Genomic DNA, 14,696 nt, shown 5'->3' on the forward strand with positions numbered 1-14,696 from the left:
GTGTCTGTGTGTCCGTCCAATTTCACTGGGACAGGCAGACAGAACGGTGTCCACTTAGGGCTTTTTGGAGCTAATCAACAGGTCAGCTGGTAATGTCCCTCCAGTCCTTCCTTTGAAAAAGCAGTTTAAGAAGAACTTGAAGTAATGAAAGAGGCTTTTGTTTTGCTGACACTATGATCAGCACCCTGCTCACTCCCACACCTGTCAGGTTTGATGCAGACAGTATGAAGAAGCAGGAAGAGGGAGATTGAGAAGTGTAAGGTGCTGCACCTTGGTAGGAAGAATCTTCAACATACTTACAGGCTCGGCAGTACTATGCTCACTAGCACTACAACCAAAAGAGACTTGGGTGTCTTGATTGACCACAAGATGAATATGAGCCACCAATGCGATGCTGCGGCAGGTCCACCAATGCGATGCTGCGGCAGGCAAACCAAACCAAACTTTGGCGTGCATCCACTGATGCATCTCAAGCAAAACCAGGGATGTTATCCTCCTGCTTTCCTCGGCCCTGGTGAGACCGCAGCTGGAATACTGGGTCCAGCATTGGGCCCCCCACTTCAGGAGGGATGTGGAAAAGCTTGAGAGAGTCTAGGGGAGAGCCACTCGTATGATCCAAGGCCTGGAGGGCAGGCTGTACAAGGAGAGGCTGAGGGACTTAGGACTCTTCAGTCTGGAGAAGAAAAGGCTCAGGGGGGGACTTGGTGGCAGCCTACAATTATATAAGAAGGGTACATCAGGACCTGGGAGAACAGCTGTTCACCAGAGCTCCCCAAAGGATAACAAGGTCTAACAGCCATAAACTGCAGGAAGGCCGATTTAAAATAAAAGTTCTTTATGGTGTGAGTGTTCAGGGTCTGGAAAAAAACTCCCCCCAGAGGTGGTGCAAGCACCTACTCTGGACTCTTGCAAAAAACATGTGGATGTTTTTCTTGCTGGGATCACCTGATCCCAGCTGACTTCCTGCCTATGGCAGGGGGGGGGGGGGGGGGGGGGGTGTCTGGGATCGTTTGATCCCTGCAGACTTCCTGCCTATGGCAGGGGGGCTGGACTCAGTGATCTCATGAGGTCCCTTCCAGCCCCTAATGTCTATGAAATCTATGAAATCTACGAAAAGCTCAATATCGTCAACAGATGCATGCACTGCACACTCCCCAGCCCCCGTCTCTGAGTGCTAGCCCAGGGCAACGGTATAGCAACACTCCTGCCCCTTGAGCAGCGAGAGGGAAAAAGCCTGGGATGGTGCAGACAGACCTCCCCGATCAGAAGTCCTTGCAGGGCGTGGCCATACCCCCCCCCCCCCCCCCCCCCCTCCTGGAGGACTGCTCTAGTGACCCCCAGGTTTCTAGCCTGAGCCACTGAGCATTTTCTTCAGTCCACAGGGAATGTCTGCACAGTTGCAAACTTGTTCAACCTAGGCAGGTTAGACTAACCTGCAAAGATTGAATCAATTCAGGCTCAGGCTTTTTGAATGTCTGTCCCTAGCCAATAAATCCAGTTCCCTCAGCCCACGCTTTCCCTGATCTTTCTTTTGTTACTGACGTACTTGTAGAAACCCTTCAGATCCCTTGCTAGCTGAAACTCCAGTTTTGCTTTGGTCTTCCTGACTTCATCCCTGCATGTCTGAGCAATACTCCAATATTCCTCCCTAGTTGTTTGTCTAAGTTTCTACTTCTTATAGGCTTCCTTTTTTTATTTAGTTTATTGAAGAGTTCCCAGCTAAGCTAAACTGGTCTTCTGTCATACTTGCTAATCTTCCTGCGCATTGGAATGGTTTGTTCCTGCACTCACAGTAAAGATTCGTTAAAGTATAGCCAGATGTCCTGGACTCTTCTCTCCATCAGAGTGACTTTCCAAGGGGATCCTGCCCAGGAGTTCCCCGAGTGAGTCAAAGTCTGCTTTCCTGAAGTCCAAGGTCCTTACTCTGCTGCTCTCCATCCTTCCTTTCCTCAGGACCCTGAACTCAATCATCTCGTGGTTGCTGTCCAAGTTGCCATTCCCTACTACATTCCCACTAATTCTTGTTTGTGAGCAGCAGGTGAAGAAGCGCATGGACCCTAGTTGGCCGCTCCAACATTTGCACTAGGAAGTTGTCCCCAGCACTCTCCAAAAGCTTCTTGGATTGCCTAAACACTACTGCATTGCCCTTCCAACAGATGTCAGGGTGACTGAAGTACCCCATGAGAGAACCAGGGCCTGTGATCGGGAAACTTCCACTAGCTGTTTAAAGAAAACCTCATCCACCACTTCCTCCTGGTCTGGTGGTGTATAGAAGACCCCCACCACAACATCGCCCTTGTTGCTCTCCCCTCTAACCTTAACCCAGGGACTTTCAACAGGCTTATCTCCAGTTTCATACTGGAGCTCTGAGCAATCATATGGCTGTTTTACATAAAATGCAACTCCTCCTCCTCTTCTCCCCTGCCTGTTCTTCTTGAACGGTTTATACCCATGCGTAACAATGCTCCGGTCATGCCAGCTATCCCACCAAATCTCTGTTATTCCAATCACATTATAGTTCCATGACTCTGCAAGGACTTTCAGTACTTCCAGCTTGTTTCCCAGGCTCCGTGCATTTGTGTACAGGCACCTGGAGTAACTAGTTGATTGCCTTGATTTCTCAAGAAGTATGAGAGGACCTCCCCTGTGCCCCTTCCTGCTTGCTCTTCCTCCAGGTTTCCCACTTTCCCACTTACCTCAGGGCTTTGGTCTCCATCCCCTGGTGAACCTAATTTAAAGCCCTCCTTACTAGGTTAGCGAGCCTGTATGCAAAGGTGCTCTTCCCTCTCTTCGTCAGGTGGATCCCATCTCTTCCCAACAGTTCCTTTTCTTAGAATAGCCCATGGTCAAAAAAGCCAAATCCCTGCTGGCGACACCACCTGTGCAGCCAGGTGGTGTTTTCATGTTTGTATACTAATTATGTTTGTTTCTACACTAAACTTAACTTATGCATATCCCTCACATCCTAAGCATTTCTTAATTTCAGTAAGGTCAACACCAACAATTCAAAATTTGTATCAGGCCACCAAAATCATGAGCTGTTTTGTTTTTGTAACATAAAATTGATTAGAACTTTTAAATTAGAAAGGATTAGAAATTTTATCGTTTTGAAAAACAAATTGAGATTATTCAATTGCTGGAGTTTTAAGAAACTACATTGTGAAACTTGAGACATTGTTGTACAGTTATCCGACTCGAAAAACACCAGCCTTACCAGCACAGAAGAACCATAAGGTTCCCTGAATCCAGTATAGGTGCTGGCTATTGCTGAATCCAGATGTTTCAGGTAATATTCTTCAACTGACTTTTCAATGAAGACTCCAGGTGAATATTATTTTCAAATGAGGACCCAATGAGAAACTGGAAAACAATAACTTGGTTCATGGAAATGTAGAAATAAAATGATCCCCACTGGCTTCTACTAAAAGCATGGTCATAAGCAGGGAACTAGGTTTTCCATTTGCTGTGGGAAAACTCAGATATTCTTCTTTAACACATAAAAAGGTGGATTTCCTCTTTTAAAGGAGAAAAATGGAGGAAACAGTGGGTTTCCCCTTGTAGGCTGGCAGCATACCAGCCTGCAAGGGGCTGCTTGGAGCTGTGAGGAGTGGGAGGAGGGTGATCAGGCCAGGGGTGCCACATACATGTGTGTGTACACACATATGTGGCAACCAGGCAACAGTGGAGAGCAGCTCCCTGAAGGTAAGTCTATGAGAGTAAGAGAGGGGGGTAGGGGTACAGGCCATGCTGGGGGGAAGGGGCACAGTTCACATGAGGTACAGAGGGAGCACAAACCACCCATGGGAGGCGAGTGGGGGGGACTTCTGCATCCACAGTGGCTGCAGAGGTGTTGTACCAGCTCCAGAGAAGCCACTTCCATGGCAGAACTTGGCATGGAAGGGAGCACCATGCCACCATAGCCGCCAAGATGAGGCCGGCCTGGGAGCAGCATCGGTACAACTCCATGCCACTGCCATTTCTGTGATTCACCACCATGGGCAGGGGCACGGCACCAGCGTATCAGGGCTTCTCAGCATACAAAGCCGTGGGGGGGCAGTCACAGCTAGACCCATGCCCTAGTGAGAGAAGGGGGCAGGGGAGCTCTGATTTTCCATGACAAAAACCCGAAGTCAAACACCAAAATTTACAGGTATCTATAATTTATTTTATTAGAATGACTGAGGCACTTTTAGGCTTCCAAACTGATTTAAAATTGTAACTATATCAATAAAGCACTGAGTTCAACCAATACATACACATGTATAGTGAAATTTTATTTTAATCATGGAAAAACATTGGGATTTTTAATCAAAGAATTTGTGATGTTTAAAACAGAGAAAACCAGGATCGGTGGTCATGAGACTCTATGCTACATCTTGAAATATAACAGTGGTGTCATTTAAGTTACCCAAGGAGAATGGTTAATTTTTGCACACCTGGTAATCACAAGGTTTTGTTTTTAGGTTGTCTTTTTCTTTACACTTTTTTTTTTTATTATTATTTTGGGAGTGGGGAGAGGTGCAAGATTAGGGGTTGTTGATAATTGTTGGCTCTATACTATTCAGTTGTGGCCATTTAAATTATCAAAAACCTGCCTGTCTCCTTATCATGGCAAAGCTCTCAGAAACCTGATGCCCTTTTTATAGGCTTCTCTTTGGCTTCCAATAAAACTAACAGTACCACAATAGTGGAGTCGAAGCTATTGTTATTGCTTTCCAGGACTACTAATTACATTTCCCTCTCTCATGGTGACAAACCAAAATACATTTGCATGGCAGTTTGGAGGTTTTTTCCATTCTGTTACAGATTATTTTTTTTCAAAAGTATTTTTTCAAAAAACTACAGAATAAGCCACAACACACACTCCTAAAAACAAAATTCACTCCATCCAAACAGACTATCAAATCATTTTCTCCATAAGCAGTATGAAGACTGAGTGTATTATGACACCTCATACATATTTAACGATAGCCTGATAAGCTGTCATTAACATCAAACAGCAATCTAGGTTTGCTACATTAAACATGATTCCTATGTTAAGAGGACAATCATAAACTGCTCCAAGATCGAGACTGTAAGAAATGCCCACCAACTTGGACAAGGTGTAATGAGGCCAACTGCACTGACGGAAATATTAGACACATACTGGGTTAAAAAAAGCTTCAATGGGCCATAAGACGAGACATGCCATAAGGCAATCTGTCATGGAGTACTCATATTAATAACTGTTGTGTCAAATCTGAACATTCAAAAGAACAGACAAACCTTCCTTTATGTTGTATGAAGTGTAAGCCTACAAAATTAATAATTCATGAGACAAAAGAAAAATCTCATATTTGGATATAAATTTTAACAGGACCCTGTCAACCTGTTTCGACCCAAATTTTGATTATCCCACTGTAAAATTGTCAGTCTAGTGAGGGAATGTTCTTCAATGCTTTAAAGCCAATTTAAAAATTCATTAATGTGAAAGAATTAAATACTCTGTTCATGTGGGATCACCGCAGAACACTGCTCTGCTATTTAGTGTGTTCCATCTACAAGAGCAGAACAAAAACTAACTAGAATACTTCTTCCTGGGGTGTGCTGTGCTGACAGCATTAATGATGGTGTAAATGCAGTGAAAAGAAAAAAAGTAGGGGTACAGAGGATGCAAGTATCAGGGGAAAAAATTAACAACTGAAAAGTAAAAAAAGCTTCATTGTTAATTGAGTGATTCGTCCAAGTCCAGAGTCCATTTGCAGAAATCCTCTTGGAAAGCTCTCTCTAAACTAGGGTTGAATACATGCATTGAAATAATCTAGGAGAATTCTTCCAGGTTTGTTCTCCTGGTAGAAAAATTTACCCAGAGCTGTGTGAACAGACATTCATATGAGGCGGCCTGTGCACACATTTCAGCATGAAGGCTCCCTGGGTGCCTGTAGAAGTGTGGGGATGCTGTTCCAATGCACTGTAATAACGGTGGGTTGGAGCAGACTCGACTGAGACTGCTGGAATGTGCCAATTAGCACGCTCTGGCAGACTGCGCATCTCATGTATTCAACATCCCCAGGCTTCAAAAAGGGTGGTGGGGGAGCTTTAAAGCTCATCAAATGAGCTTGCACCCCACCACCATTTTGAAGTGTGGGAAGCTGAATACCTGAGACTCTGTAAGCACTTTAATTAGACTATAAGAGCCACTCTAATTAAAGTGCCCCACCCCCAGAGCATGTGTTAAGATGCCTCCTTAGACTGCCTGGCAGCAGTGCATATAGCAGCCCTGATTGCCTGACCCAGACTGCCCATAGTAAGCCTGCGTTTCCTGCACCACAACGTGGGAACTGTGAAGGGGGCATGTTCTGCTTCTTGGTGGAGCTGCAGAATCCAGCAAGTGACACACTGTCTCCTGGGAGTGGGAGATGCTGGTCTCTTCTGAGAGAAGCCACGGCATGGCATGTACAGACCTTTGCACTCTATACTTTCCTGGGAGCGATTTAACTCAGATTGTTCCCAGGATATTTTTCTCCTGGAGTGGCCATTTTTGAGAGAGAGAAAAAGGCTGAACACTTGCACACTTTCTGGCCTCATACAAACATCCAGTTTCTCCTCAGAGAGTCACTGCTCTTCCAGGAGAAACCACGAGTGTACAGATGTTCAGGTTTTTTTCTCCCAAGATAAAAATGGCCACTCCAAGAGAAAAATAATTGGGGGAACAACCCGAATTTAAATCACTCCCAGAGGAGTTTCACCTGGGAAGGTGACTGTCTGTACATGACATGGCTTCCCTCGGAAGAGAACATAGTCCTCCAGCTTCTCCCCTTCCCTCCTCCCCCCCCACACGGAGACAGTGCGTCACTCACTGGACTCTGCTGCTCTAAAACATGTCCCCTTCACTATCCCCACATTGTGCTGCAGCAAAACAAAAGGTTGATCATGGGCAGTCCAGGTCAGCCAATCAAGGATGTCTACGCACTGCTGTGATCTGTCACCAAGCAGACTAAGGAAGCCAGCAGAGCATGCTGAGATGTGAGCACAGGGCCCCCTACTTACTGCACAGTATCAGCACTGCAAGTTTCCTGCTCTTCATGGCTGCTGCCTTTGAATTTCTGTACACACAGCTCTGGGTAAGTTTCTCTATCAAGACAACAGACCTGGGAGAATTCTCCCAACTTATTTGAATGTGTGTACGCAGCCTCTTTCTCCTGGGTGTGTTTCAACTCTCTCAAGAGAAACTGAATGTCTGTACAAGGCCTAAGACTAGTTGGAGATAAGTAAAGAAAATATTTTATAATACGTTTTCTACAATTATTGCACAGGCAGGAATAAAGTTGAACTAATACTGCAAAAAATGATGTTGCTTACATTTTTCAACTGAAACAGATAAAATTCATAACAAAATAAAGTACATCTATTGATCAGACAACAAATTCAAATTAAACCACTTTTTGTATGTAGAAAAATAAATGTTTAACTATGCCGGGAAATTTTGCAATTATTTTCCAATACATCAGCATTTTCTTTGCCAAGGTAGTAAATAGCTACAGGCCTCAAAACTAGAAAATATAATTTTTTCTCCTTAAGTGTCCAGCCTCTCCATCTTTCTTTATCATGTGGAATACAGTATTTGAGGACACTTGATAATCGTTGTGCCAAACTCACACAGGAAAGTGATCAAAATATGTAAAAATGCAACTTACTTCTGCAACTAAACAAGCAATAGCTCTGCAAGAAAAACTGGTTGACTTTCAAACAATCCTGAATTTTAAATTAAGTTGGATAGGTTAAGTTATTTCCTTTATAATATGAGCCAGTATCTGACAGAATTTTAGAAGTATTACTGGTAGTCATCAAGGAAGCATCTAAATTTACTATCAACTGTTACAGATTCATAAACTTGAAGGAGGACATGATTCCTCTCTCTCTCTCAATCCTCCCTTCAGCCAAAAAAAAAAAAAAAAAAAAAAAAAAAAAAAAATTATTTGAAAGAAGACGTATGTTTAGATAGCTAAATTTAAATGTAACCATGCCACAGTACTAGATTAACAGTGAAATGGCACTCTGTCACACCCATTTTTCCTATACCCATCAATGCATTTGAAGTCTAGCTGTATTTTCATCTGCCCTTACTACTGACATCATCATTCTCATTTCACTATCCCCTTTGCTGCTTTTTTTAAATGACATAAAAATCTACCTATACTTTCTCTCCTTCAGATTCATTCAGAACACTCCATCTTCCTTTCACTGCCTTGCCATCTCACATTCAGTGAAGTGTCGAGCAATGAAAATGAAAAAGAAATAAGAACAATACTTCTCCAAATTTTGATTAAAGGCCATTTAAAATAAATCTCTTACCTTTATCATTCTAGAGAGGTCTCCAGCATCTGCTAATTCCAATACTATGTTCAGTTCATTGTCTTCAATGAATGAGGCATAATATTTGATCACATTTGGATGATTCAGTTGCTAAGAAAAGAAAATAATAAACCAGATATTTCACTCCATAATATGTCCTTTAAAAACAGTGTGCTCTGATATATGATGTCATTGTATTATAAGTATTTACTTATGTGAAACATTTTAGATTTGAGCAATTCAAGACGGTAAGAATTTCAGGTCCCTGGAACATCCAATATTTTGGTCCAAAAATTATATGGTTTGCATAAGAACATGAAAGCTAGGAAATACCACAAACAAATTAGTGTACACAATCATTCTCCTGTCCCCTTCCATGTATTCTGAGCCCACAATAACCTAAGCTTCTCCATGTCTTCATCTGAAGCCTTACATCAGGGATGTCAAACATAAGGCCTGTAGACTTTTCAGCCCAATTTGGGTGCATTGGGGAAACTTCCCTCAGCAGCAGCAAAGCACATGGATGAGATCTCCAGCACTGGAGCCTGAGTAATACCACAGCTTGTTGCCACTAGAGCAACCAAGTGCCCCGGTGAAAGCTGTGGTGCTGGAGCACCAGCAGCATCATGGAATAAAGCCTAGCACTGTGACTCGTTTCAGCAGCAGTAGCCACGTGCCTGCAGGGTCAGGCTTCATTACACAGTGCTGCTGGAGCTCTAGACCTGCAGCTCCCACCCAGGTGCTTGGCTACTACTGTCTTGCTCCGGCACCCCTTCTGGCCATTCAGAGAGGCAGGGGGGCAGCTAGGCTCCAATTCACATGCCTGTGGAGAAGGGGACATGGCCTGGCCCCAGTTCAGCCATGGGTGGAAGGGGGCATGGCCTGGCCCCGATCCAGACACGTGGCAGCACATGAGGGTGGCAGTATTAATGGCCATTGCTCTCTTGCCACAAAACTTCCCAACCCCTAGGGAGCCTTGTGGGCCAGATGTCATGGCTCCAAAGGCCACATTTGGCCTGTGGGTTGGAGGTTGAGCACTCTTACCCTACACCTCATTCTCTGTCCTCTACACTAAACAAAGAAAAGTGTTTTTAGAACAAGCAGTGCATGAGCACATATGAATATTGTATATACACACTGTAACAAATATGAAAGGAACAGGGACACAGTTTCATGGGGAATACCAATTCTGACATTTTCTAACTTCTATATGCCTTGAATTTTCAAATGTATTTGTGTCTGATTTCAACCAAATAGTTCAGAATTCAGAGGCTTGTTTTTTTTCTAAGCTAATTAACAAAGCAAAAAACAAACAAAAAATATAAATTTAATTCCATTATGGATTATCACTAAGGTTGGAATCCAAAATCTCCCCTGCCTAGTACAGATGTCTCCCACTTTAGTTAAAAGAGTAACAAAGTAGCAGTAGTAAACTATTCTCTCTGTGAGAGCCACCTCTAGTTTCTCCTGGAGACAGTAGTTTCTGGCTGCTGCCACAAGGAATGCTTCAGCATTTTATCCAATTACTGCCTCATGCAATATTCATAAAATGTTTCTGAGATCAAAGGCCTAAGGAGTTATTATAGCTGCTGCTGCTGCACTGCACCTGAACCAGACCTCTCACTGTTCCTGGTACAATTCTCAGTGCAGTTACATTCGGGAACTGAGTGGGGTTCAAGCACAGACTAAATGTTTTGAGATTTCATCAGGTAAGCTCTACTGAGCGTGTGCACATTGCTATTTGCAAGGGTCTGAAACAGAACCATCACCTTTCAAATATCAAGTCTCCCATCAAAAAGCAACCTGACCCTCAAAAAAGAAGTGTGAGGCAGCAATCGAGATAGACATTTTTAGTTAAAATAGTTATGAAGGGCCAGGCACAAGGCACCAGATCCTGCTCTTGGAAGGCAAGCAAGCTTGGTCTATCTGTGCAAATGGTTTGGTGAGCATTTGTTTGGCTGTTTGCTTGGGCCATGTGCTCCAAGCAGTGATTGCTGCCTGTGTCTAACAAAATCCCTAACAAGGGAGTGGAGCCAGTCCAGGCCCAGGACAGCATAAGAGGAGACCCCTCTGAGGGACCTGGGGAGCAACTAAATAGGGCAGGGATGAGCAAAATGTGGCCCACGGGCCAGATGCGGCCTGCTAAGCCATTCTATCTGGCCTGCGGGGCCCCTAAAAAATTTAGAAAATCAATACTTATCTGCCCTTGACTGCCTGTCATGCAGCCCTCGATGCCTTGCCAGAACTCTGTAAGCAGCCCTCTGCCCGAAATAATTGCCCACCCCTGGAACAGGGGATAGCAAACAGGGCAGTTTACAAGCAGCTGGCAAGTCAGTTCGCAGATCGGTTTGCCGCCCCCTCATCTTTGAAGGGGAGCCTTTAAGGTAAGTTCTTTCTTTAATTAAGAGTAACTAATCTAGATATTTAGCAGAAATAGCTAAAACTCTGCAGTTAGAGAAATACTTAAGTTTCTTGTGTGATAATCAGCTGTAATTAAGGCAGAGTAAAGCTAAACAGAAGATTAATACATAAATTCAAAGTTTCTAGTCTAAGGGAACCCATAAATCAAAACCTTCTTAAAAGAGGAAACCAAGTCTTAACACTTTTAAAAAATATGCAGGAAGAAGCCCAGCAACAGGGTGGGAGGCTACTCAGTTTATTCCACTGAGCTCAACATGTATCATTACCTGCCACAGGTTTCATGTGTGTGCACCCAATGCAAGGAACTCCTGGCTCTGAGAAAGCAAAAATGTTCTCCCAGGGTTAAGGTGGTGGAATTGGAGCAGCTATGGGAGGCAGAAAGGTTCATAGATGAGTTGGGACCTACTGAATTTGAAGCAGCTGCCCTCTGATTTTGTGGTCTAAGTGTGGCGCCTGGCACCTTTTTTGTGGTGGAACATGGTGGGCCAGTTTCCCCATGCCTCTGATTAGCTGAGGGGTCCTGGAATTCCCACCCCGCCCCAGAGATTGACAGAAGTCCCACCCCTCCCCCACACTTGCTGTCAGTTTTGTCTTTTCACAGTCCCCGTTCTTTTTCATAGGGACCAGGCTTTTTAACACAGAACAACTGATTTTGCCGTTTCCGTGAAAATCACAAATTCAGTAGGTCCCTATAGATGAGGCTTTCAGGGACAATGGAAGAGCAGTCTGACCTCTACTGTACCAGCTCTCCTCTGCTGAGGAGAATGAGAGCCATAAGGATGAAGACCATCAAACTGGGAAAGAGGGAAAATGTCACTTAGATAGGACCCACCTTCCAGCTGATCTTAGTGTCCTCTTGCACCAAGGATACTCCTCCAAGGGAGGGGTGCCAACAGGACAGAAAGCAGCAGGTAGAAGTAGTGGGCAATCTGATTATTAGGCACAGATGGATTTGTGATGTCCGAGAGGACTGCATGGTGACTTGCCTGCTGGATGCAAAGGGAGCGGACCTCACGAGATGTGTATATAGGCTACTAGGAAGGACTGGAGAGAAGCCAGTGGTTATGTTCCAGATGGGTACCACTGACATGGCTAAGGGTGGCAGAAAGGTCCTGGAACCTAAATGTAGTCTGCTAGGTAGGAGGATGAAGTCCAGGACTTGCATGGTAGCATTCTCTGAAACAGTTCCAGCGCCACATGCAGGACCTGGGACACAGGCAAAGCTCAAGAGTCAATGCATGGCTTAGATGATAGTGCAGAGAGGACCAGGGCTGTGGTTGGGGCAGGTGGCAGCGGCACTGGCACTGGGAGGGGACTATGGGGGAGGGGGCTGCAACCACCCCAAAATTTTCCTTAACCCCCCCCGTTGCCCCCTTCACAGTGCTGCTGCCACCTGCCCTGAGCATAGCCCTGGCTCAACACTCCAGCTGGGAAGAGCCCAGCACAGCTCACAGTGATAGCCCACCCCATCCCGTGTGCAGATCTGGGGGCACACGCCCCCCCATGCCCTCCCGGGCTGCATGCAGTGGCGGGAACTCCCCCCCCCCATGTCCCCCAGATGAGCCACAAATGGCTTCGTCCCATGCCCTGCCCCATGCTAGCTGAGAAACACCTGCCCCTGACCCACTCCCTTCCTCACTGCAGGGGCCTCAATCTGCACCCCCCATGCCCCTTCCCTCCCTCTACCCCTTCCCCACAACATACCTACCAGCCAGATGCTGCTCTCCAAGCTACTTGGCACTGCTCCCGGCCACATGCATGCTGCAGCTGGGTGCATACACGGGGCATTTATCAGCCACATTATTGGCCACATCAGGCAAAAAAAGCCAATTTCTAATGCTGTCAATTTTCCCTCTATCAGTGCTGATCTGATATAAGACTGATGTATTGGTGCACCTCTACCTATTAGAGTTCTTTGAGTGTGTCAGTATACAGTTGGATCAGGGCAATCCAGTTTACATAGTACATTTGTACTTCCAAAAGCCTTTGACAAGGTCCCCTATCAGAGATAATTAAGGTAGGTAATCGTGGGATTACAGAAAACATTCCATTCATGGATTAGAAATTGGCTCCAAGACAGAAAGCAAAGAATGAATACAAATGGTCAGTTTTCAGAATGGAAAGAAGTAACCAGTGGGGTCCCCCAGTACTCTTGAACATTCATAAATTATCTGAAAAAACAGGCGAGTCGCAAGGTGGCCAAATTTACTGATGACACACAATTACTCAAAGTGGTAAAGATCAAGACAGATTGAGGAACTTTAGAAGGATCTGGCACGATTAAGCAATTGGGCAGCTGAATGGCAAATTAAATTCAATTGATAAGTGTAAAGTGATGCATATGGGTAAAAATAACCCAAAATATACCTAAACTCTGATGGGCTCTACATTTAGCTGTTACAGAAAAGAGATCTGGGATGGCACACTAAAAATATCAGCTAAGCGCACAGCAGCCATCAGAAAGGCAAACAAAATGTTACAGATTATTATGAATGGAACTGTAAACAAAATGGAAAGTATCATTCTGCTCCTTTGTAAAGCCATGATGTGTCCAACTAGAGAAGGTACAAAGAAGGACAACAAGGATTATTAGTAGTATGAAGGCAGTTCCATATGAGTTCACAATTTAGAAAAGAGATGCTTGATGGAGGACATAAGTAGGGAGCTGCAGAAATCGCGATTTGGTGGAAATCATGAAATCTGGCATTGCCCACAAAAATCACAAAAAAATATATATAATTTACTGAAAATAAAATGCTGGCTCCCTAAGGAAAGGGGGGCTGCCCACATGAAGGAGGGCCCAAGATGTCTGCTGCTCCCGCCCCTCACTGCTGATTGGCTAAGAGGGCTGCCTGCAGTATAGCCCTACCCCTTCCCCCCAGCCAGCAACAAGGGGCAGGGCCATATGATCAACAGCCCTCATAGCCAATCAGGGATGAGGGGCAGAGCCACCGGGGCCCCTTGGCCATTCAGAGGTGTGGGGGGCCCTGTCACAATTAGCCCACAAAAATGGCAGCCAGTCCTGAAATCTCCCTACAAAAACAGCCAGCCACCTCCACAGGTTAGGTAGGACCCTAATGATAAAGGTTTAGAAAACAGTAAATGGCAAAGAGAAAGTAAAGAGGGATTTATTATATACTTTCATAGTACAAAACTAGGGTCACAAAATGTGACTGGTAGGTAGCAAGTTTAAAACTGACAAATTAAGCTCTTTTTCATACAAGTTGTAATTAAAGTGCAAGACTCATTATCAGGGATCCTCATGTTTTCTATTTAAAAATCCCGAATTCTCTGATTTAAAAAAAAAAAACAACTCCAGCAGATTCTCTGATTAAAACCTCCAAAATCCATGTTTTTCCACAATTAAAATGAAATACCACTCTGTGTGTGTGTGTGTGTGTGTGTGTTCACAACAGTGAAACAGAGATAATAATATAATAAAATAAATTCTACACTATAATAAAATAAGTTCTCCATACTTATAAATGTTGGCATTTGATTTTGGGTTTTTTATGGTTTTTATCATGGAAAAAATCAGAGCTCCTTCTGCCCCCCTTTGCTCACTAGGACATGGGTCCAGCTGCAGCTGCCCACCTCCCTCTTCCCGCCCCCCCCCACCCTGCTCTGTGGTGCTCAGCAGCCTTGATACGCCGTTGCCCCTCACTTCCAAGCCACAGCCCTACTGGTATTCCTCACTCCTGACCTGCAGCTCCCCATTCCTGCCAGTACCCCTCACTCCCTACTCACAGCCCCCCATCCCCACTTGTGCCCCTCACTCTTGACCCACAGCCTCCCAGCCAGTGACCCTCACTCTTGACCCACAGCTCCCCGTCCCTGCTGGTGCCCCTCACTCCTGACCTGCAGCTCCCTGTTCCTGGCAGTGTCCCCCTCACTCCCAATTTGCAGTCCCCTACTCCAGGTCCTTTCCTCCCCCGTGTGTA

At 44.9% G+C, this 14,696-nt stretch overlaps 1 protein-coding gene across 7 annotated transcripts in view; it reads right to left on the reverse strand.

Moving 5' to 3' along the window:
• NEK7 (NIMA related kinase 7) overlaps window positions 1–14,696 on the reverse strand; it is a 132,151-nt gene that overhangs the window by 52,607 nt on the left and 64,848 nt on the right. For 6 of the 7 annotated variants that reach the window (XM_025206332.1, XM_025206331.1, XM_014520766.2 and 3 more), the window contains one exon: window positions 8,335–8,445. The exons of the other annotated variant lie outside the window; for it this stretch is intronic. In XM_025206332.1, coding sequence (XP_025062117.1) covers window positions 8,335–8,445 — 111 coding nt within the window. The remainder of the gene's footprint in view (window positions 1–8,334; window positions 8,446–14,696) is intronic. 7 annotated transcript variants of the gene reach the window in all.

Source organism: Alligator sinensis, unplaced genomic scaffold, assembly GCF_000455745.1.
Source record: "Alligator sinensis unplaced genomic scaffold, ASM45574v1 scaffold34_1, whole genome shotgun sequence".
In the NCBI taxonomy this organism is placed as follows: Eukaryota; Metazoa; Chordata; order Crocodylia; family Alligatoridae; genus Alligator; species Alligator sinensis.